This window comes from Macaca thibetana, chromosome 1, assembly GCF_024542745.1.
Source record: "Macaca thibetana thibetana isolate TM-01 chromosome 1, ASM2454274v1, whole genome shotgun sequence".
Classification (NCBI taxonomy): Eukaryota; Metazoa; Chordata; class Mammalia; order Primates; family Cercopithecidae; genus Macaca; species Macaca thibetana.
The window spans coordinates 8,063,268-8,087,077 of record NC_065578.1 but is presented as its reverse complement, the minus strand read 5'-3'; the positions used below and the strand labels follow the sequence as shown (position 1 = coordinate 8,087,077).

At 48.5% G+C, this 23,810-nt stretch overlaps 1 protein-coding gene across 4 annotated transcripts in view; it reads right to left on the bottom strand.

The window, feature by feature from the left end:
* Positions 1-21,760, bottom strand: part of CA6 (carbonic anhydrase 6) — a 39,232-nt gene extending 17,472 nt beyond the window's left edge. For 2 of the 4 annotated variants that reach the window (XM_050788822.1, XM_050788805.1), the window contains exons 1-5: positions 21,713-21,756; positions 15,742-15,882; positions 12,227-12,406; positions 2,168-2,316; positions 466-558 (exon numbers count right to left, since the gene is read on the bottom strand). In XM_050788822.1, the coding sequence (XP_050644779.1) occupies positions 466-558; positions 2,168-2,316; positions 12,227-12,406; positions 15,742-15,832 (513 nt within the window). In that variant the 5' untranslated portion in view covers positions 15,833-15,882; positions 21,713-21,756. Of the gene's footprint in view, positions 1-465; positions 559-2,167; positions 2,317-12,226; positions 12,407-15,741; positions 15,883-21,712 lie in introns of all 4 variants that reach the window. The other 2 variants (XM_050788816.1, XM_050788820.1) reach the window with 2 other exon arrangements.
* Positions 21,761-23,810: the final 2,050 nt, after the last annotated feature.

The following is a 23,810-nucleotide window of genomic DNA, read 5'->3' as shown; positions in this document are numbered from 1 at the left end:
ACTAAAAATACAAAAATTAGCTAAGCATGGTGGCAGGCACCTGTAATCCTAGCTACTTGAGAAGCTGAGGCAGGAGAATCGTTTGAACCTGGGAGGCGGAGGTTGCAGTAAGCTGAGATCGTGCCACTACACTCCAACCTGGGCGACAAGAGTGAAACTTTTTCTCAAAAAAAAAAAATAAATAAATAAAGGAAATGCAGAGGTGTTGCCTTTGTCTGATTGGGTTGCAGGTTTCCCCTTGCCCTTCGAACAATTTGTGTCTACGCAACCCCTCTGGGATTCCAGCTCTTGTAAGTCAGCTTGTCCATGGTAACTAAGGTCTGGAGATTGACAGCACAGAAGCACAGTGATCTTCCATCCAGTCAATGTTTCCAAGAACTGTGAGCTCAGGAAAAGATGGAGAGTGATAATGAAGAAGACTGTTCAACTAGATTTTGCAGACACACGTGGGTAGTTTCTGCTTACCTCAACGAAGGCTGCCAGTACAGCCAAACCATCCGGCGCATCTTGGGCTGTCTCATAGCTCTTGTATTTAGAATTGTAGTGAACAACGTGAATCTGTAAGAGCAAGGTAGGGTGCGTCAAGGGCAGTTCATAGAAATTTGGATGCTTAAGATTTCCAGGGAAGAAGGAAGAGAAAGGAAGGTGCTCCATCTGAGGCCTCAGACTGTTCCACACAAGCAACTTGGACCTCTATCTCCCTCCACTTGGGCTGCAAATCCCATGAATCAAGAGCAGAAACTTCCCAAAGAATGGAAAGAGCAAGAGTGGGATTCTGGAAGATGGCAGTTTCAGGCCATTTCCCAACCACACCCTCCCTCCAGGCAGACAAGCTGGCAGAGTCTGAAGGGGTCACATGAGGACATAGGGTTCTCCTGGGGTGTCTGGGGACTTTGCAGGGAGAGTGAGCTTGTGCCCCTTGTCCCAGGCAACCACTGTTAACGTGTAGTCATCCTTTGGATGGATTCTGGCAAAAGAGAGAACTCAGAAAATCTAACACAGTCCAGGCGCAGTGGCTCATGCCTGTAATCCCAGCACTTTGGGAGGCTGAGGCAGGTGGAACACTTGAGGTCAGGAGTTTGAGACCAGCTTGGCCAACATGGTGAAATCCTGTCTCTACTAAAAATACAAAAATTAGCCGGCCATGGTGGCAGGTGCCTGTAATCCCAGCTTCTTGGGTGGCTGAGGCAGGAGAATCATTCGAACCCAGGGGACAGAGGTTGCAGTGAGCCAAGATCACACCACTTCACTCCAGCCTGGGCAAAAGAGCAAAACCCCGTCTCAAAAAATAAAAAAAGAAAATCAAACACATAAAAATCCAGCTGAAACAAAGGAGGGCTTGCCACACCCTGTGGGCTGTGAAGTCCTGCCCACCTGAGTCCTGTAAGGGCAGGACCTTGCCTGAACCCCTGCCACAAAGTGGTGATCCATCAACAGTTGCTGAGTGAATAAAAAATAAACTCAACTTCAGGATAACTTAACTGCTACCTTTGCACAAAGTCTTTTGGCTGTTTTTGTTTGTTTTGTTACTCAGACTGGAGTGCAGCAGCATGATCAGGACTCACTGCAGCCTCAACCTCCTGGTCTCAAGCCATCCTCCCACCTTAGCCTCCTCAGAAGCTGGAACTATAGGTGTGCGCCACCACTCTGGCTAATTTTTTTTTTTTTTTAGTCACAGGATCTTGCTACGTTGCCCAGGCTGATCTAGAACTCTTGGGCTCAAGCAATTCCCCTGCGTTGGCCTCCCAAAGTGCTGGAATTACAGGTGTGAGCCAGTGCACCCAGCCTTGGCTATTTTAATAAGAAAAGTGATGGCCGACACTGTGGCTCACGCCTATAATCCCAGCACTTTGGGAAGCCAAGGCGGGTGGATCATCTAAGGTCAGGAGTTCAAGACCAGCCTAACCAACATGGTGAAACTCCATATCCACTAAAAATACAAAACTTAGTCGGGCATGGTGGTGGGTACCTGTAATCCCATTTACTCAAGGGACTGAGGCAAGAGAATTGCTTGAACCCAGAAGGTGGAGGTTGCAGTGAGCTGAGATCGCGCCACTGCACTCCAGCCGGGGCAACAGAGCGAGACTGTGTCTCAAAATAAATAAATAAAAAGGAAAGTGACTACAGGGTTTGAAGGAAAGAGTACACAGTGGGAGTCCTCAGGTACCTCGATCACATGTCTGATCCCGTCCACAGTGTGCTCAGAGCCCCTGATCTTCGAGGACACTCCTCCCCAGTGAAAGTGCATCTGCTGGGCTATGTACACAGTGCCGTCGGCTGCTGTCATGCGCATGGTGGAGGGCAGGCTGATCTGCACTGGAGAGAAAAGGTGGGGCTGAGAGCAGAGTAGGTGAACACAGAGGGGTCAGGCCTACAGGCTGGGTAGCTTCTCTGCTCACCTCCCACCTGTCTGAGCCTAGGGCAAGTCAATACCATAGACTGGCTTAGCATGCCATGAGCAGGGTCGCCAAAGGAGAAGAGGCGTTTGCACACAGGGCACAGGGTGAGGTCAGGATGGAGGCCAGGCACCGAGTAAACCAGACCGGGCAAGTACCTCTCCCCAGTACACACCTTCCCGCTCAGAACCAACAGGCCAAAGACACGACCACATAGTGGCAGGTCCGGCTTGCTGGCCCCAGAGAAAGGGAAGGTCCTGAAAAATTACGGTCAATGGGCATGGAAACTAGAATTCTACTCTCTATCTCTGGCCGATTTTGGAATTTGCCGAAGGTATAAGAATAGGAAATGGGGCCTCTTAGAACTGTTTTCTTTTCTTTTCTTTTTTTTTTTTTTCAGGCTCACTCTGCTGCTTAGGCTGGAGTGCAGTGGCACGATCATGACTTACTGGAGCAACTCACTGCAGCCTCCATCTCCTGGCTTCAAGGGATCCTCCCACCTCAGTCTCCCAAGTAGCTGAGACTACAGGTGCCCGCCACCACGCCTGGCTCATTTTTGTATTTTTAGTAGAGATGGGGTTTCACCATATTGGTTAGGCTGGTCTCGAATTCCTGACCTCAAGTGATTCACCTGCCTCGGCCTCCCAAAGTGTTGGGATTACAGGCGTGAGCCACCACACCCAGCTGAAATCTCTGTCTTTTGGAATGAACTACACAAAAAGGAAAAATGGACTCAGTTACCAAGAAAAGTGACTAAGAAAAATACCCATGAGGATAGAACTTTGGCATTGGAAACGGCCAGGCAGCATGTGTCTCATGAGCAAGCTCTTCCCATTTATTTATTTATTTATTCATTTATTTATTTAGAGGCAGAATCTTACTGTCACCCAGACTGGAGTGCAGTGGCATGATCTAGGCTCGCTGCAACCTCTGCCTCCTGGGTTCAAGCGATTCTCCTGCCTCAGGCTTCCCAGTAGCTGAGATTACAGGAATATGCCACCACGCCCGGCCAATTTTTGTATTTTTAGTAGAGACGGGGTTTCACCATATTGGCCAGGCTGGTCTCGAACTCCTGACCTCAAATGATCCGACCTCCTCAGCCCCCCAAAGTGCTGGGATTATAGGCATGAGCCACCATGCCCGGCAAGATCTTCCTATTTAAAGTCATCAGTGGTGGCTGTAAACAAGAACATTTTCTTAAAAGACAGCAAATATGAGGTATTTAAAACCCGTCAGATGCCCCCCTTCTTCCTTTCCAAATTGTCTAAAGGAGCAGGGAGCTATGATTAAATTCATAACGTAATGTGCTGTAACGCAGTAATCTGGCCTGAAAGGTTTTCACCGGCCGTTTGGCAGAACAAGTGCTTGGTATTTAGAGCTTGAGATGTGGCTGGCCTCAAAAATCAATGCTTGCAAGAAAAAGAGGCATGCAAGGTCAGCAATGCTAAAAGCGGATGGGAGCTGAGGAACTGAGGACCCGAGCAGAGCTCCCTAAATGGACAGTCAGCACCACAGAAGAAATGAGAGAGGTCCTCACAATTTCCCCAAAACACAGCCCCCGGGAGACAGAATGTGTTACTTCTGGTTACACTGACAGGCCCACACAGGCCCAGTTGGAAAAGAGCCACAAACCTGAGCCTGTTGCTGTGCTTTTTTTTTTTTTTTAGACAGAGTTTGCTCTTGTCGCCCAGGCTGGAGTGCAACGGTGAGATTTCAGCTCACTGCTTCCTGGGTTCAAGCGATTCTCCTGCCTCAGTCTCCCCAGTAGCTGGAATTACAGGCACCCGCCACCATGCCTGGCTACTTTTTGTATTTTTAGTGTAGACAGGTTTCCACCATGTCGGCCAGGCTGGTCTTGAATTCCTGACCTCAGGTGATCCACCCACCTCAGCCTCCCAAAGTGCTGGAATTATAGGCATGAGCCACCGCACCTGGCCATCGCTGTGCTTTTGAAAAGGCAAGGCCAAAAGTTAACTGGCTGTTCCCAAAAGTCAACTGGCTGAAACTTCCAGATCTGCAAATCAACTCAACTTCCAGAAGAGGCTGCTCCCCTTTATGGGAACCCAATGTAACCAGTTTCTTATCAGAAGAGAAAAGCCACATAATCCAAGAATTTGCTGTGCTCAAGAAACAATCAGCAAACTGTCAAGGTCGTGGAAGTCAAAGACTGAGAAACTGACTGAGATTGGAAGAGACTTAAAGAGACCTGACAGCGAAGTGCAATGTGGAATCCTGGGTTAGACCCTGGACCAGAAAAATATAGGAGTGAGAAAGTCATGTCATTCAAATGAGGTCTGGAGTTAACTGTGTTATATCATTTAAATTCAATAATAATTGTACCATGGTGGCCAGGCGTGGTGGCTCACACCTGTAATCCCAGCACTTTGGGAGGCCGAGATGGGCAGATCACCTGAGGTTGGGGGTTCGAGACCAGCCTGACCAACATGGAGAAACCCTGTCTCTACTAAAAAAAAAAAAAAGTAGCCAGGCATGGTGGTGCATGCCTGTAATCCCAGCTACTCAGGAGGCTGAGGCAGTAGAATTGCTTGAACCTGGGAGGCAGAGGTTGCAGTGAGACAAGATTGTGCCACTGCACTCCAGCCTGGGCAACAGAATGAGACTCCATCTCCAAAATAATAATAATAATAATAATAATTGTACTATGGTTATAAGATATTAGTGTTAGGGGAAGTGGGCAAAGAGCATGTGGAAAATCTCTGTACTACTTTTGAAATTTTTCTAGTGAAAAGCTATTTCACTAGAAGTTGAGGCCGGGCACAGTGGTTCACACCTGTAATCCCAGCACTTTGGGCGGTCAAGGAGGGCAGATCACTTGAGGTCTAGAGTTCGAGTCCAGCCTGGCCAACATGGAGAAACCCCGTCTCTACTAAAAATACAAAAATTAGTCGGGCATGGTGGTGCGAACCTGTAATCCCAGCTACTCGGGAGGCTGAGGCAGGAGAATCGCTTGAACCCAGGAGGCAGAGCTTACAGTGAGCCAAGATCACGGCCATTGCATTCCAACCAGGGCGACAGAGTGAGACTACATCTCAAAAATAAATAAATAAAATTGAAAAAGAGAAAGGAACAACCAGCCTCCTGCCTCCCCGTGGAGCATTAAAAAATCAAAACCTGTGTAGAATTCTGCGTCACTCATGGGTGCCTGTTTGAGGACTTATCCTTTTATATTCAGGTCTTTTCTGCTCAAATGCACCATTCAGTGAACATTTTGAATTTGCTCTGTCAGGATCTGTGGGAAGTACCGTGATGAAAAGATGAATACACGATTATCTGTATCTTCAAGTAACTTCATAAAAGAAGTAGCCAATAGCAATTATTAAGAAAATAGTATATATTAAGAAAACACTGAACACTAGAGGCCCAATACCTCAGGCATTTAAGCTTTTCTGGAGCCTATCAAATGTATTTTGGAAAATTTAAATATATATTTTGTTGTTGTTGAGACAGGGTCTTACTCTGTCACCCAGGCTGGAGTGCAGTGGCGTGACCTCAGCTCACCGCAGCCTCTACCTCCCAGGCTCAAACAATCCTCCTGCCTCGGCCCTTCAAGTAGATAGGACTACAGGCACACACCACCATGTCCAGCTAATTTTTAAGTTTATTTGTAAAGACAGAATTTCACCATGTTGCCCAGGCTGGTCTCAAACTCCTGGGCTCAAGCAATCTGCCTGCCTTGGCCTCTCAAAGTGCTGGGATTATAGGAAAGCCACTACACCTGGGCAATATGTATTAATGGATCAGTGCCGGCCTACCAACTGTTACTAGTCTACAGCAAAACAGATCAATTGGGAGTTAGTTTTAGAAATTTTGTAGCAATTTGTGTGTCTCAACAGCCTGTGTTTCAATTTGAATTTCTCTTTATTGAAATGTTGAATCTAATTTAAATTTAATTTTAAAATGAGGAGGCCAGGCCTAGCAGCTCATGCCTGTAATCCTAGTAATTTGGAAGGCCAAGGCAGGCAGAGCACCTGAGGTCAAGGGTTCAAGACCAGCCTAGCCAAAATGGAGAAACCTCGTCTCTACTAAAAATACAAAAATTGCCCAAAAATATGGACAAAATCTATATACAGAAAATCATAAAACTAATGAAATAAATCAGGAAGAACTAAATAAGTGGAGAAATATTCCATGTTCACAGATAGGAAGACTTAATACTATTTCAACGTCCATTCTTTCCAACTTGGTCTATATGGTACCAAAAAGGGGTCCCGATCCAGACCCCAAGAGAAGGTTCTTGGATCTCACACAAGAAAGAATTTGGGGTGAGTCCACAGAATAACGTGAAAGCAAGTTTATTAAGAAAGTAAAGGAATAGGCCAGGCGCGGTGGCTCATGCCTGCAATCCCAGCACTTTGGGAGGCCGAGGCAGGTAGATCACTTGAGGTCAGGAGTTCAAGACCAGCCTGGCCAACATGGCGAAACCTCGTCTCTACTAAAACTTAACGGGGGCATGATGGTGCACGCCTGTAATCCCAGCTACTTGAGAGGCGAGGCACGAGAATCACTTGAACCGGAGGCAGAGGTTGCAGGGAGCCAAGATAGCACCACTGTACTTGAAGTGGCCGGGCGCGGTGGAGGCAGAGGTTGCGAGGGGGCGGATCAAGTGAAACCCCGTCTCTACTAAAAAATACAAAAAAATTAGCCGGGGCGCACCACTGTACTGAACCCAGCCTCAGTGAGCAAGATTCCAGCCTGGGCAACAGCGTGTCTCCAAAAAAAAAAAAAAAAAAAAAAGGAAGTAGTGGAATAAAAAATGGCTGCTCCATAGGCAGAGCAGCCCCAAGGGCAGCTGGTTGCCCATTTTTATGGTTATGTCTTAATTATATGCTAAACAAGAGGTGGATTATTCATGTCTCCCCTTTTTAGACCATATAGGGTAACTTCCTGACGTTGCCATGTCATCTGTAAACTGTCATGGTGCTAGTTGGAGTATAGCAGTGAGGACGACCAGAGGTCACTCTCGTGGCCATCTTGATTTTGGTAGGATTTGTTGGGCTTCTTTATTGCAACCTGTTTTATCAGCAAGATTTATGACCTGTGTCTTGTGCCAACCTCCTCTTTCATCCTGTGACTTAGAATGCCTTAACCTCCCAGGAGTGCAGTCCAGTAAGTCTCAGCCTTATTTTACCCACCCCCTGTAAAAGATGGGTCAGTCTGGTTCAAACGCCTCTGACATTACTATACAATCAAGCAAGCTCTTGGTATTTACCCACATGAATTGAAAACACACAAACCTGCACATGGAATTGACTGATTGATTGATTGAGAGAAGGTCTTGCTGTCACCCAGGCTGGAGTGTAGTGGTGCAATCATAGCTCACTGCAGCCTTGACCTCCCAGGCTCAAGCGAGCCTCGCACCTCAACCTCCTAAGTAGCTAGGACTGTATGTTTGAGCCACCATGCCAGGCTAATTTTTTGATTACTTTTGTAGGTCTCACTACATTGCCCAGGCTGGTCTCGAATTCCTGGGCTCAAGTGATGCTCCCACCTTAGCCTCTCAAAGTGCTAGGGTTAGAGGCATGAGCCACCATGCCTGGCCTGCACACAGGTTTTATAACAGCTTTATTCATAACTGCCAAAACTGAGAAGCAACCCAGATGTCTTTGGATAGGGGAATGGATAAACTGTGGTTCATCCAGGCAATAGAATATTCAGCACTAAAAAGAAATGAGCTATCAAGCCATGAAAAGACATGGAGGAACCTTAAATGCATATTACTCAGTGAAAGAAGCCAGTGTGAAAAGGCTGCATGCTGTATGATTCCAACTATGTGACATTTTGGAAAAAGAAAAACTATAGGTCAAATAAAAAGATCAGTGATTGCCAGGGTTTAGGAAGGAAGGGGGAGATGAAACAGGTGGACCACAGGGTTTTCATGACACTGAAACGATTGCTCGATACATGTGATTAGAAACCTGTCAAAACCTGACTAGGCGTGATGGCTCATGCCTGTAATCCCAGCACTTTGGGAGGTGGATCACTCGAGGTCAGGAGTTCGAGACCAGCCTGGCCAACATGGTGAAACCCCATCTGTACTAGAAATGCAAAAATTAGCCAGGCGTGGTGGCACGTGCCTGTAATCCCAGCTACTGGGAAGGCTGAGGCAGGGGAATCAATTGAACCAGGGAGGCAGAGGTTGCAGTGAGCCGAGGTCGTGCCACCCCGCTCCAGCCTGGGCGATAGGGCAAGATTTCGTCTCAAATAAAAGAATCTTGCAAAACCAAAAATCAACAAATCTTTAATACATCACGTCAACTTTATTGTTAAGCTTAGTATTCATCAAACTCTCATTAGAATCAAAGTTTGTAGGTTATTTTTTTTTCCCCTTCAGTAGAATTCCTGAATGTGCCTGGAGCTTGCTGAAAAGTAGCCAGTGGCAATATAGCCAAATAACTTCAAAAGCTAAATTATAAAAATCTTTCAAAATACTTTATATCAGGCCAGGTGCAGTGGCTCACGCCTGTAATCTCAACACTTTGAGAGGCCAAGGTTAGTGGATCACTTGAGGCCAGGAGTTCAAGACCAGCCTGGTGAACATACTGAAACCCCATCTCTACAAAAAATACAAAAATTAGCTGGGAGTGGTGGCACACACCTGTAATCCCAGCTACTCAGGAGGCTGAGGCATGAGAATTGCTTGACCCTAGGAGGCAGAGGTTGCAGTGAGCCAAGATCATGCCACTGCATTCCAGCCTGGGTGACAGATCCATCTCAGAAAAAAACCCTTTACATCAAAAAATAGAATTATGGCCAGTCACGGTGGCTCATGCCTATAATTCTAGCACTTTGGGAGGCTGAGATGGGTGGATCACTTGAGGTAAGGAGTTCGAGACCAGCCTGGCCAATATGACAAAACCCCATCTCTACTAAAAATACAAAAATTAGGTGGGCATGGTGGCACACGCCTGTAGTCCCAGCTACTGGGGAGGCTGAGGCAGGAGAATCGCTTGAATCTGGGAAGTGGAGGTTTCAGTGAGCCAAGATTGCACCACTGCATTCCAGCTGGGGCAACAGAGCAAGACACCGTCTCAAAAGAAAATTTTAAAAAAATATATATATAATTAACGTGAACTTTGGGTCCACTCTAATGTCCGGCATGCTGTCGTGTGAGGTGAGAACCCCAAAGGAACAGGCTTCTAGACCACAGAAATTTGAGCACAGCCCCAAAGGAAGAAAGGACAGGGTCCTCTGGAAATTGGGAGGAGCGAGCCACTGCAAGCCCCTTGGGAAGCTGGGCTCTTCTCTTCCTTATGCCTTCCCTCTCCCGGGCCCTCAGCACGAACCCCGCACTCAGCAGGGGCTGCCCGTGGAGATCCCTCCATCACTGATTGCTTCCCGCCCGCTGTCCAGGGAGGGTGAACAAAGCCACTGCCTTTGGCCTTTGTGCTTCACCCTTTCTCCACAAGGAGAGGACAGGCCGGGCGCGGGGCTCAAGCCTTAATCCCAGCAAGCCGAGACGGGCGGATCACGAGGTCAAGTTCGAGACCATCCTGGATGGTGAAACCCCGTCTCTACTAAAAAATACAAAAAAAAAACTAGAGGTGGCGGGCGCCTGTAGTCCCGGCTACTCGGGAGGCTGAGGCAATAAAAACCCGGGAGGTAGAGCTTGCAGTGAGCTGAGATCCGGCCACTGCACTCCAGCCTAACTCCGTTCAAAAAAAAAAAAAAAAAAAAAAAAAAGGAGAGGACAAGGAGAGGAGGAAGAGTTCAGCCTGCCAATCTGGAAGCGTCCGAGAGTAATTTTGGAAACAAGAGCTTGATGTTATAATGAAAATGAAGCTTTTGTTCATTCTTTGTGTATTTCAGGGCTCTTGGCCACATAAACCTGAGTCCTTTTACAGACAAAGCTTCATTCTCCAATTTGCTACTTTCACCAGTCCTATAAAGGACAATTGGTTTTCTTTCTTTTTTTCTTTCTTTTTTTTTTTTTTTCTGAGGTGGAGTTTTGCTCTTGTTGCCCAGGCTGGAGTATAATGGCATGATCTTGGCTCACTGCAACCTCCGCCTCCTGGGTTCCGAGTTCTCCTGCCTCAGCCTTCCGAGTAGCTGGGATTACAGGCACACGCCACCACGCCCAACCAATTTTGGTATTTTTAGTAGAGACAACGTTTCACCATGTTGGCCAGGCTAGTCTCGAACTCCTGACCTCAGGTGATCTGCCCACCTCGGGCTCCCAAAGTGCTGAGATTACAGGTATGAGCCATCTCACCAGGCCAGTTTTATTTTCTTGATTGTGCAAGATAAGAAAACTAAGTCCTGTGACCTTTCTTTTTTTAATTTATTTATTTAAAGAAACAGGGTCTCGCTCTGTTGCCCAGGTTCAAGATAAGAAAACTAAGTCCTGTGACCCTTTTTTTTTTTAAAAAAAAAAAAAACAGGGTCTCGCTCTGTTGCCCAGGTTCAAGTACAGTGGTGATCTCGGCTCACCACAACCTTAAACTCCCAGGCTCAAGTAATCCTCCCACCTCAGCCTCCCAAGTAGCTGGGACTACAGGCACTCACCACCACTCCTGGCTAACGTTTTGATTTTTTGTAGAGATGGAGTCTCACCAAGTTGCCCAGGCTCGTCTCAAACTTTGACCTCAAGTGATCCTCCCACCTCAGCCTCCTAAAGTACTGGGTTTGCAGGTGTGAGCCACCATGCCTGGCCAAGTCCGGTGACTGTTGTATTGCTGTGTGGCAGGCAGGGAACTGTCTCGACCCAGGCAGGAGTGAGAGAGTGCAATACCTAAGAAGGATGTGGCCAAGAAACCTGACATCTGGGGGTGTGAGCCCATCTTGGCCGTCAGACACTGTGTAGCCTTGGGTGAGTCCCTCGACCTCCTGAGGCCTCAGACTTCCTGCCTGAAAAATGCCCCCTCCTGGGGTGGTCATGAGGCTCAGAGGAGTCGAGCCAACTTGGAAAATCAGGAGGATGTTCTGTACAAGTAAAGCACAGATTTCAGTTTCCAGGCCAGGCGTGGTAGCTCGTGCCTGTAATCCCAGCACTTTGGGAGGCTGAGGTGGGCAGATAACTTTGAGGTCAGGAGTTCCAGACCAGCCTGGCCAACATGGTGAAAGCCCTGTCTCTACTAAAAATACAAAAAAAAAATTAGTTGGGCGTGGTGGTGCGTGCCTGTAATCCCAGCCACTCAGGAGGCTGAGGCAGGAAAATCGCTTGAACCCAGGAGGTGGAGGCTACAGTGAGCTGAGATCATGCCACTGCACTCCAGCCTGGGCAAGATAGTGACACTCTGTCTCAAAAAAAAAAAATTTAAAAAATTAACAGTTGCTCATATTGGATTCCTGAAGTGGGGCATCCCCACGGCCCTGCTTTTTCTGTCTGACCTTCACCTTCTTTCTTGTAGGGAGCAGAAAACCAGAGCTTCCTTCTTAAAACTCTGAGAAACCCTGGTCCTACCTGTCAGGTGCTTTGAGCTGAATAGACTGAAATAGGAACTGTGGAAAAGCTGACCCCAGCTGATGGACAGAGAGTCCCCGTGGGAAAGGTGGCTTCAGCAGCACGGCCTGTCCTGCCTGTCGCCTGCTGCGTGGGTTGGGTGAGCTCGAGTAAGAGGATAACATGGCAGGAAGGGACCAGCAGGGAGCTGAGTGGAAAGACAGATGCTGCCCTCTCTGGAAGAGCCACCAGGTTTCCAGGCCGCTCAGCCCTCGTGTTCGACCCTCATGTTCGAGGCCTCCAGTTCTGAGGCCATGCTTTGTGTCTCTGTGTAAGCCACTCCTGGCAGGGACACGTGTCGCCTGCCTTCCCCTGCAGGCTGCCAGGGGCTGCCCGTGGATTGGAGCCCCTCGCCACCCCTTCCCCTTACCTGTGTGGCCGTTGTTGACCATGGGGAACTCGCCCTCCTGGGTCTCATAGCCCGTCAGCTTGAGCCCCTTCAAGGCGGGGTTGTACCGCACCTTCGTCCTCTGCAGGTTGATGGGCGACTGTCTCTGGCCCCCACAGGCGGGGTAGTGCTGTGGCCAGTGCGCTTCGTCCAGTGCTCCTTCTGAGACAGGAGAGAGACAGTTCAAGGGGCTGCCTGGCTGAGCCCACTCTGCAGGAACCTCACCGGGCCAGAGGCCAGGGCCCGCTGGGCAGGGACCCACGGCGGCACCTTCCAGAAAGCGGAAGCAGGGCCCCCAGAAGGAGGCCAAAAAGACAACGAGGTCAACTCCAAGGACTCTGGTGTTTGAGGGGCTTTGGTCCTAACCTCTAACTTTCCTGTGGCAACTGCTGGCCCTGGGAGCAAGACAGTGTTTTGAAATCAATGAAAGTCTTTTTTTTTTTTTTTTTTTTTTTTTTTTTTTTTTGAGACAGGGTCTCGCTCTGTCACCCAGACTGGAGTGCAGTGGTGTGATCTTGGCTCACTGCAACCTCTGCCTCCCAGATTCAAGAGCTTCTCCTGCCTCAGCCTCCCAAGTAGCTGAGATTACAGGCATGCATCACCACTCCTGGCTAATTTTTGTGTTTTTATTAGAGACGGGATTTTGCCATGTTGGCCAGGCTGGTCTCTAACTCCTGACCTCAGGTGATCCACCCACCTTGGCCTCCCAAAGTGCTGGGATCACAGGCGTGAGCCACTGTGCCCGGCCTGAGAATCTTTTATACAGAACGTTTTGCTCTCCTTTGACTTATTTCCAGCTGATGAATGCATGGAGGGATCCTTGGCTTGCCATTCCTGTGCTATTCCTGAGGCCTCTTCCTCATTTCCTCTCAAGGGCCCCATTGTCCTTCCATGCCCCCAACAGGAACATAGCCCCCACCTCCCCATGCTGCAGGAACCCCCCACCACTATTTTCTTGCTCCAGCCCCTTTTATGGATTCCCAGGATGGTAAAGACCATCTAGGTGTCTACACTTATGGATTCAGGGAAACTAGGGAAGCATCAGGTTCCAGGACAACCCAGAGTGAGTACTTTTTTAGAACTCATAAGGAGAAAGTTGATCTTTTCAGAGAGGATTGATAATCATAGGGGACAGAGTAACATAGGTGAGTCATTATCATAGGTGACTTGGCCCCCAACCAGCTGTGGAGCTTGGTGTCAGCCATGTGGCATGGAGAATCTCTCCTCTGCTCCCTGTGCGGGGGTAGCTGTGTGGTGAGTACACAGCTTGTTTTAAGAAAGGTGTTTGTGGCTGGGCGCGGTGGCTCACGCCTGTAATCCCCGTACTTTGGGAGGCCGAGGCGGGCGGATCACCTGAGGTCGGAAGTTCGAGACCACTCTGACAAACATGGAGAAACCCCGTCTCTACTAAAAATCCAAAACAATCAGCCGGGCGTGGTGGCACAAGCCCTTAATCCCAGCTACCTGAGAGGCTGAGGCAGGAGAATCGCTTGAACCCAGGAAGCAGAGGTTGTAGCGAGCCGAGATCGTGCCTTTGCACTCCAGACTGGGCAACAAGAGTGAAACTCTCAAAAAAAAAAAAAAAAAAAAAAAACGGTGTTTGTACCGGGGCCTCTCAGCGCTTTTTGGTTTGTAATCAAGCAAGAGGCCTCTAGCACAACCCCTTCTCAGAGCAAGATGCTTTGGCCCAGGCCACTGTCAATACTGGAACATCTCTCAGGTGTCCCTGAGAGATGACTGAGAGATGACTCTCCCAGAGTCCCTAGTAGCTCAGGTGACTCTCCCAGAGTCCCTAGTAGCTCAGGTGACTCTCCCAGAGTCCCTAGTAGCTTTCCAGGAAGCCCACTGTCTCAGAGGCTGGGCAGAGCCTGGGGAGGACAAGGACTTCATTGTCTGAATTCTCTCTTCTTTCACCTCTGAACCACCTGCCTGCACTGCTTGGCCAAGTGAAGCAGAATGCCCCAGGCTTCTGAGGCACTGCCATGTGTAAGATCACTGTGCTCAGGAACACAGCGGTTGGTCAGAGCTGGCTGGACTTTCTGAACCTCCCAGGATGTCCCTAATTCCGTTGCCCTTGACTTAACAGATCATCCCCTTCATCCTGAAGGAACGCTTCTGGAGCAGCTGAGCTGGGGCGGACTCTGCAGGAAGCAGATGTTTGTCTCACTTCCTGCATCGGCCAGTGGCCACCAGCCTCCTCATGGACCCCAGTCCATGGTCCTGTACAGAAAGGAGGGGGACGCGGGAAGAAGCTCTCCTCACTGCCCCTGGAAAGGGCCATTTAGTGTCCACACACCCCACAGACACAGCCTTCTAGCTTTGGCTCACATGTGGACCAGAACCCATGCTGAATGCAGGATTTTACATTTCACATTTTAAAAGTCTGGTTTGGGGCCTGGTGTGGTAGCTCACACCTGTAATCTCAGCACTCCGGGAGGCCAAGGTGGGCAGATCACTTGAGGTCAAAAGTTTGAGACCAGCCTAGCCAACGTGGTAAAACCCCATCTCTACTAAAAATACAAAAGTTACCCAGGCATGGTGATGAGTGCCTGTAATTCCAGCTACTTGGGAGGCTGAGACACGAGAATCGCTTGAACCCAGGAGGCAGAGGTTGCAGTGAGCCGAGATGGCACCACTGAACTCCAGCTTGGGCAACAAAGCAAGACTCTGTCTCAAAAAAAAAAAAAAAAGTCTGGTTTTGGCCTCCCACAGACCAAAGGGAACTGGGTTCTTATGTCAAGATGTTCTAGGTAAACTGCCTACCATGAAATTTCCAAGAAAGAAGGTCTCGTAAACCCCACAGCACCTTCCGTGAGGTTAGCGAGAGTCTTTTCTAAGAACTTTATTTTCCACTTACACAGACCAACAAAGCAAATGTCTTTACGAAGAGAAGCAGTGAGTGTGCTTTCGAACCAGCCAACACTGTGAGTGGAAAAAAAAAGCAAAAAGCCTGTAAATAAATCAGGAGTTTGTGAAGGGGAAAGCTATTTCCTTCTTTTCCTTATTTGAAGTTTCAGTTCAGCTTGTTCTCCATACCTTCTGAGACACTGCAAAGATAACATCTGAAGCCACAATGAGCAGATCCCCAACAGATGGCAGGTGGGCTCCCTGGCCATCCTGGGAAATGCCCTAAAGGAGGAGTCTTGGCTGGGCGTGCTGGCTCACGCCTGTAATCCCAGCACTTTGGGAGGTGGGCAGATCGCCTAAGGTCAGGAGTTCGAGACCAGCCTGGGCAACATGATCAACCCTCTCTCTACTAAAAATACAAAAATTAGCCAGGCATGATGGCAGGTGCCTGTAATCCCAGCTACTCGGGAGGCTGAGGCAGGAGAATCACTTGAACCCGGGAGGCGGAGGTTGCAGTGAGCGGAGATCACGCTACTGTACTCAAGCCTGGCCAACAGAGTGAGACTCTGTCTAAAAAAAAAAGAAGGGCACTTGTCCTGTTGTAAGGGTGTGAGGGTAACTGAGGGAGTGTGCAGGGGCTAGGGGCTTACCTGAGTAGGTCCAGTCAGACCCATGCTGGGCCTGGCCACCCAGCAGGAACAGGGACAACAGAGGCACCAGGGCCCTCATGGTGCTGCACATCTGGAATGAAGACTGATCCCCGCGAAGCTCTTCTTTTAAAGGATCAGAAACTGTAAATAACAATTTACAAGTGATCCGCCCAACTGGCTAAGCCACTCGTTGCTGCACCCACTAAAACAATAACACCCTCCCCACAACAGCCCTTCTGGCTCTGTGCGTTGGGCCAGGCAGCCCCAGCACCTGCCTGATCTCCTCCCACGTCAGTTTCATATCCGGTCAGTCCATGGGTCTGGTTGTTCAGTGTCAGGAGCACCTGCAGGGCCGCACAGTGCAGCCATTGTGGACAGGTGACCGCGGAAATGGGAAAAGGCCCAAGGCAGGGGGAGAAGCAGGATGAAGGACTTTCCTGGACAGTGGGACTTCCTATGCCCTTTCGCCTGACGTTAGAGATCTGGGGACTGCTGATGGATTACCGCTGCCTGCAAACTCTGCCTGTCTCAGTCGTGGACACATGCCACCGCTGCAGACACGTGGCTGCCCTCAGCCAGGCACCCGGGGAGACAGCCTGGAATCCACGTTCGGGCATTTCACGGTCCTCTCCTTAAACCAGCGGTTGATCCCGGGTCCCAGCTCATGAGCCACGTTCCAATGCGTGCCTTTAGGCCATCCGAGCTGGTGTGGGCGTCCGCGTTTCTGCATAGATTTGTTCTGACACCTACAGGCACTTGGGCACACCTAAGTCAATCAGCCAACTTCCCTCACAGGATCCATGGATTACCTCATCCTGTGTATCTACTTGGCTAGACCGTCCCTGAAACTAGCTGAAGGAGAAACTTTTGAGTTTATGCCTGCTGACAGGCCAGCGTTTCCCATGCCCTTCCACAAGGTCAAACACAAAGGGCAGCTGGAGCTCCTGCACGGGGACTACCATGCTGCCGGACACAAAGGGCTGCCCCTGCCTTGTTGTGGGGAGCTGAACCCCCTCCCAGCCTAGCTTAACTCATTATCCACTTGGTCCTGGAATGGCAAACGGCAGCAGGCCTTCACAACAAGGATGTTAGCAGTGAACCCAGGCTCTCTTGAATATTTCAAAGACTCCCCGCTGTCATTTAACAGAGAACATCAGCTGCTGCAAAGAACTTGCTGGAAACTTCAATTTCTAAAGCTCAAGAGCTGAAATAATCTCAGAGAGAGAGCAAAGCATGGTCAAGGGCAAGAATTCTGAAACTAGACCGGATCTCTGCCACCTGCTAATTGTGTGACCTTGGGCAAGTTACTCAGTGCTTTGTGCCTCAGCTTTCCTTTCTTTTCTTTTCTTTTCTTTTCTTTTTTTCCTCTTGCTTTCTTCCTTTATCTCTTTCTTTTCTTTCTCTCTTTCTTTCTTTTTTGAGACAGGGTCTCTCTGTCACCCAGGCTGGAGTGCAGTGATACGATTTCAGCTCACTTCTCCTGGACTCAAGCAATCCTCCTGCCTCAGCTTCCCAAGTAGCTGGGACCAGAGTCGCATGCCACTACGCCCTGCTAATTTTTGTATTTTTTGTAGATACAGGTTTTCACCATGTTGCTCAGGCTGGCCTCAAACTCCTGGACTCAAGCGATTCTTCCGCCTGGTGCTCCCAAAGTGCTGAGATTACAGGTGTGAGCCACCGCACCTGCCCACCTCCTTTCTTTAAAAGGAGTTAGTGATAGCACCTCCTTTGTGGAAATTCATCAATAAATGTGCCTGCAGTAGTTGGAGCAGTGCCTGGTGTGTAGCAAATGGCATTAGCATCTATTCAGACCCCTCATTTTACAGGAAAAGGAAGTGACTTACCATTGCCACCCAGCTGGTTAGTGAGGGAACAGGAGGAAAAATGCTGCAATCTCCAGCTTATGGACCATTTCTTTGCAAAAATGAGAAACCCACTCACCTGTCCTTGCTAAATCAGTGAGGCACACCTGCTGACTCCCAGCCCTGGGGAAAGGGCTACCTTGTAAATCACGAGACCCCCACCTCTGCTGAGGAGAGCAAGACCCTTTACAAACCCGGGCGGGACCCTTGACATTGAACTGGCAGGAAAACACAAACTCGGTCATCTGAATTTTTTCTTGGGAATCTGAATTGGGAGACCCAGAAAGAATCAGGGAGCAGCAGACGGGCAGAGACTGAAATGTCAGGCTGTCATGGAAGCCTGGGAGGACTGGATGAGCCCAGGCGAGGAGGACTGGAGCAGGAAGGAGCTCAGAAAAAGCCTGGGCCACGGGGGAGGGGAAGACTGCCCAGAGAGGGAGGGAGGAAGGAAAGGGCCCTGGAGAGTCAGAGAGAGGAGTGCTCCGTGAAGAGCACAGTGAAATGGAGAGGGCCCACCACTCCTGGCAGCTCCCAGCCCCATGGGTCTCACTGCCCTGCCGCAGGCATTTGGGGCTGGCTTCCCAGGAGGGCCCTGGGACTTTCCTTGCCTCACACAGCTCCTTAAAACACAGTGCACATACTGCATCTGTGTGGCTATGATGACAGCAGCCCTGCCGCAGAACTGCTGTGCAGCGTATCCACCCATCACATCTGACGCTTTGCCCTGGTTCTGCCTGTCTTTCGCTCAGGCAAGAGCCTGGGCTGGCTGGCAACCTGTTGACCTGGCTGGTGTTGAGAATTGGTGTGAAAGTGAGTGATTAAGGCAATAAGGGGGTCAGATCAGATGATGGACTCTTGGAGTAGCAAGGCCATCTGCCAGCGAGGGCACATTTCTAGAGAGAGGGTCACTCACGTCCCTTCACCGTGCAGCACCCTGCCAAGGACATGCTGGACCCAGAATCGGGTATGGTAAGTAGGGTTGCCTATTTTCTGACTCCTTGTCTACTTCAACCCTGAAATTTTCCATCACCTTTGAACGTGAGTCTTCTTGGATTTGGAAGACACGTTGTTTGTTCGGGTTTGCTTTTGTTGGTGGTGGTGGTGGTGGGTTTTTGTTTTTGTTTTTTGGGTTTTGTTTTCTTTGTTGAGACACAGTCTCACTCTGTTGCCCAGGCTGGAGTGCAGTGGTGCAATCATGGCTCACTGCAGCCTCCCAGGACTCAGGTGATCCTCCTGCCTCAGCAACCTCCCCCCACTTCGTCCTCTCCAAGTAGCTGGGACAACAGGTGCATGCCCTATGTCCGCTCTGTTTTTGTTGCTTTTATTTTTAGTGAGTCTCTCTATGCTATGAGCTTCCTTCTGCCTTCATCCAACCACATCCTTGGCTGATCAAGGTTGTTTTTTTAATTCTAAACTCCTATTTTTCTAGGGCCTATGGTTGGATTGGCTGTCCGAGATGAGTTGACAAGCGTATCATTATTACAACATAAGGTCAAAGGGAGAAAGGAGCCTTTGTTCTTCCTTGGTTCTACCACTGCCCCTTGATAAGGCCCACTGAGGCAAGGAAAAAGAAGGGGGCAGGGCGGCATGGCCAGTCCAGGTGGGCAAGAAGGCACCATCAGCCCAGGTGAGCAGGGAAGCACTGTCAGCCCAGGTGAGCAGGGAAGCACTGTCAGCCCAGGTGAGCAAGGACAGATGATGAACCAATGACTAGGGAGGCACCATTAGCCCAGGCTGCACAGGACCAGCATAAAAGAATGAGTCTGGTGGGCCAGGCGCGGTGGCTCACACCTGTAATCCCAGCACTTTGGGAGGCCGAGGTGGGTGAATCACCTGATGTCAGGAGTTCAAGACCAGCCTGGACAACATGGTGAAACCCCGTCTCTACTAAAAATACAAAAATTAGCCGGGCATGATGGTGTGTGCCTGTAATTCCAGCTACTTAGGAGGCCGAGTCACAAGAATCACTTGAACCCGGGAGGCAGAGGTTGCAGTGAACTGAGATCGTGCCATTGCACTCCAGCCTGGGCAACACAGCGAGACTCTGTCTCAAAAACAACAATAAAAACAAAGAAACAAACAAACAAAAAAGAATGAGTCTGGCTACACAAGAATATGCATATTTTGGCTGTAAGTAACACACAAAGGCTATTGTTCTGTTTCATGCAGGAGTGTGAGCTCATCCTGAAGAATGAGTCACTCTGAACAAGTGAGTTCTGATGGTTACAGGCTCAATCCTTTGTAAGCACCAAAATGATTAAAACCTCTAAAATGCATGGTACATTTTTAAATAGATAAAACTGAATGTTATTAAACTTTTCTTAATGACTGAGTTCCACTAATATGAACATCAGTTATTCTCCTGCATTGTAATATATTGATGTCCGCTGGGCCTATAACATATATATATATATAATTCTCCGGGCAAGAAACGACCCCGGTCAGGCACAGTGGCTCACACCTGGAATCCCAGCACTTTGAGAGGCCAAGGGGCGGGGGGCATATCACCTGAGGTCAGGAGTTCGAGACCAGCCTGGCCAACATGGTGAAACCCCGCCTCTACTAAAAATACAAAAATTAGCCAGGCATGGTGGCATGTGCCTGTGATTCCAGCTACTTGGGAGGCTCAGGAAGGAGGCTCTGTCGTCTCAAAAAGAAAGAAAGAAAGAGAGAGAGAGAAAGAAAGAAAGAAAGAAAGAAAGAAAGAAAGAAAGAGAGAGAGAAAAGAAAAGACCCCTAACTATGATGTTTTTGGATTTCTTTTACCAGGTATTGAGAGGGGAAAGTTAGCTAACTTAATTGATTACTAAAGTAATGCACATCTATGCTCACGGGTATCCATAGGGCCGGGGCATAACCAATCACAACAGAAGCCAGACTTGGTGTGGAAGAGAGTCTGGAAGCTCCCTGCTCTGCCAGGAGTTAACCCTGGATTGGTGGATTGTAGGGAGATTGGGAAGTTCTTGGGAAGGGCTGAGTGGCAGGAGCAGCTGGAGGTACTATTGTGTGTGTATTGATTTGTTTTTTCATTGTTAGCATTTCCCTTTCTTTCTTGCTTGCTTGCTTGCTTTGCTTGCTTTCCTTCCTTCCTTCCTTCCTTCCTTCCTTCCTTCCTTCCTTCTCTCCTTCTTTCCTTCTTTCTTTCTTTTGAGATGGAGTTTCACTCTTGTTGCCCAGGCTGGAGTGCAATGGCATGATCTCAGCTCACCGCAACCTCCACTGCCCAGGTTCAAGTGATTCTCTGACCTCAACCTCCCAAGTAGCTGGGTTTACAGGCGCCTGCCACCATGCCTGGCTAATTTTTGTATTTTTAGTAGAGACAGGGTTTCACCATGTTGGTCAGGCTGGTCTCGAATTCCTGACCTCAGGTAATCCACCTGCCTTGGCCTCCCAAAGTGCTGGGATTACAGGTGTGAGGCACCGTGCCCGGCCCACTGTTAGCATTTCTAACATAGGCTTCCAGCTGTTGCCTCTGAGGGTTGTCTCTCTGTCCATTCTCATCTCCTGGCTTCCTCATCTGTTTGGCAGAAACCAGATGACCACACTTCTTAGAATTACATATACAAGAAGAATGGAGAGAGCTAAGTCAACAGCCCAGAGACTGTCCTTTACCTAAAGTACACACACTCTGACATGCCTTCGGCATTTCGATGCTAAACTCACAGATTTCTATTTCCTTTCTGACTTTCAGCTATATCCATATAAATGGAGCATCAACATGAGTAAGTCATTGTGTGAACTAACCCACTTGCAGAATATCCAGCCACAGTCAGGTCCAACTCCATGGGGGTACCCTTGCTTTCTCTCACTAGCCTTCTGGTGATGAATTTCGCAGTCTTAGAGAGCATCTCCAGCCTCACACATCCTCCTGGAATTCAGCACCTGTCGGGTAGGGGTGTCTCCCAACAGGCATCTCCTCCTGTGTCTCAATCCTCTTCCCCACTGGGTACCAGTAACCCACATCCAAAAACAATCAGACCAAAACCCTAGTGGAAATCCTCTTTTCTATCATTAATTTAGGTATAAGCAAAATAGGAACCAAATACCTAAAAATATTTACAGCTCAGCCTGCCATCAACATCCTGTGCCCCTTCTCTGTGCAAACTCACCGTCCTCCTGCCACGAGAATTGGATGTTCTGTTTGTATCTCCTGCTGGCACTACCTTCTACTTCCTAGAGTAGACCAGAGTCTTGCTTATATCTCTTCAGCATGCTCCACCCCTAGTTTACATCTGCAAGGCAGGTTCTTATGTCTTTCAGCTCCACCCTTCCCTGGTCAATAAGCAGGTCAAATCTACCCTTCCTGGTCAAATCCATAATGAGTCCTCACCCTCCCCTCATGCCTAAGGGACCCATTAGGCAAGCAGAGGACTATATTGGTTTCCTGCTGCTGTAGCAAATTGCCAAAAACTCAGGGCTTAAAGCAACACAAGTTCATTCTCTTACAAATCTAAAGGTCAGAAATTCAGAATCAGTTTCATTGGGCTACAGTCAAGGTGTGGGCAGAGCTGGCTCCTTCAGAGGTTCTGAGGGGACCATTTGGTTCCCTTGCATTTTTCAGCTTCTAGTGGCCACCTGCATTCCTTGGCTCATGGTCTCTTCCTTCAATCACTCCAATCTCTTGCTTCCTTTGTAGTTTTCTTAGTCCTTAGTGCAGCTAGGTCTGAGTTCTTGCTCTGCGACCAAGAAGAATAAGGCACACAGACAGTGGAGAGGGAGTAGAATAGAACAGGATTTATTAAACAAAAGGAAAACTCTCAGCAAAGAGAGGGGTCCTGAAAGTGAGGCAGAAATTTAAAAATAATATTAATAATAAGTACTGCACTTATTCACTCCAAGAAAAGCAAAAGCTAAGGCCCAGAATGTGGCAAGGCAAGGTTTCAAAAGAAAAAGAAAAGAACAAGTTTTCCTCTGCCTAGCAAGCTCATTTCAAGGACAGTTATAATGCTGTTGAAATAGCCAAGGCTAAAGGAATGGGCTCCAGACACTCCCCCGCTTCCAGAGCAAGGTTGAAGAAAAAAAAAAAAAAAAAAAAGAGACAGAAAGATTCTTTTACTGTTACTCTTTTCTCAGGCTTCTTAAGCATTATTATGTTTTACAAATGTCTGTATTTAGCCAGTTCTTGTTTTTCTTTCAAAGCTGCTACAATGCAGCTATGCAAGGTCACAAGTTATGTTATGCTATAGATTACGTGATCTGCCGCCATATGATTAACTGCTTTTGTTTTGCTTCTCTAAGGCCACTTATAAAAAACCCCGCTCTGTCTTTGTTCAATGCTCAGCTTTTTGGATGTGAGTCCGCTGAGCCAGTGCATACCTAAAATAAACAATCCTCCGGTCTCTCTCCTATTGGTCTCTCCGTTCCTCAGTTTACTGCAACAAAAGCAGGTTGCCAGAAACAGGACTGAGTTCTGTGTCTTTTATGCCGCAACAGCCAGGAAGTCTTCCGTGGGCTTTGCTCCAATGGGAGGGGTAAAATTCCCTCCTAGGAGTGTTGCATCTACCTATGCCTGGGGTTGGCCAGAGCGACTCCATCCTGGCTATTATCCATGAGGGCCTAAACAAAACCCACAGGGGGGCTAAAACCACAATGCTAATGTTATGTTAATGACATTATAATGAGCTGGGTTAAGTGAAGGACATTTGGGTTGATTTATTGCACCTGCGCCTTAGTTGGGACAGTCACTTTTGAGCAACATCCTGGCACAAGGGGAAATTGTTAACCACATTTCTTCCCCTCAGCTGTTCTTCAGTTGTTCCTGTGAACATTGTCTCTCTCTGTCCTTCTCCAGAGACCCTCCCTCTCTATCTGCCTAACCAGCCCCTAACTGCCCCCTCCCTCACTTCCTCCTTTGGTCTTCTTGACCTCCCTCGTATTACAGTCCTTGTGATTACGTTTACGGTTTACCCAGATAATCCAGGATGATCTCGTCTCCAGAGCCTTAACTTAATCACATCTGCAAGTCCCCTTTGCCCTGTAATGTTACGTACACAGGTTCCGGGGGATTAGGATGTGGACATTTTGGGGGGTCATTATTCAGCCTGCCACAAAGATATTGGGAATTACCAAGATAAATTAAACCATGAGTTGCTGAAAATTGGATTTAGACTTCAGAGAACGAAGTAATAACCCAGCAATATCATGAAATATACCAGGAATGAAGAGGGTCATAGAGGAGCCAAATGAACAAGGGTTAGCCTGTCCAGA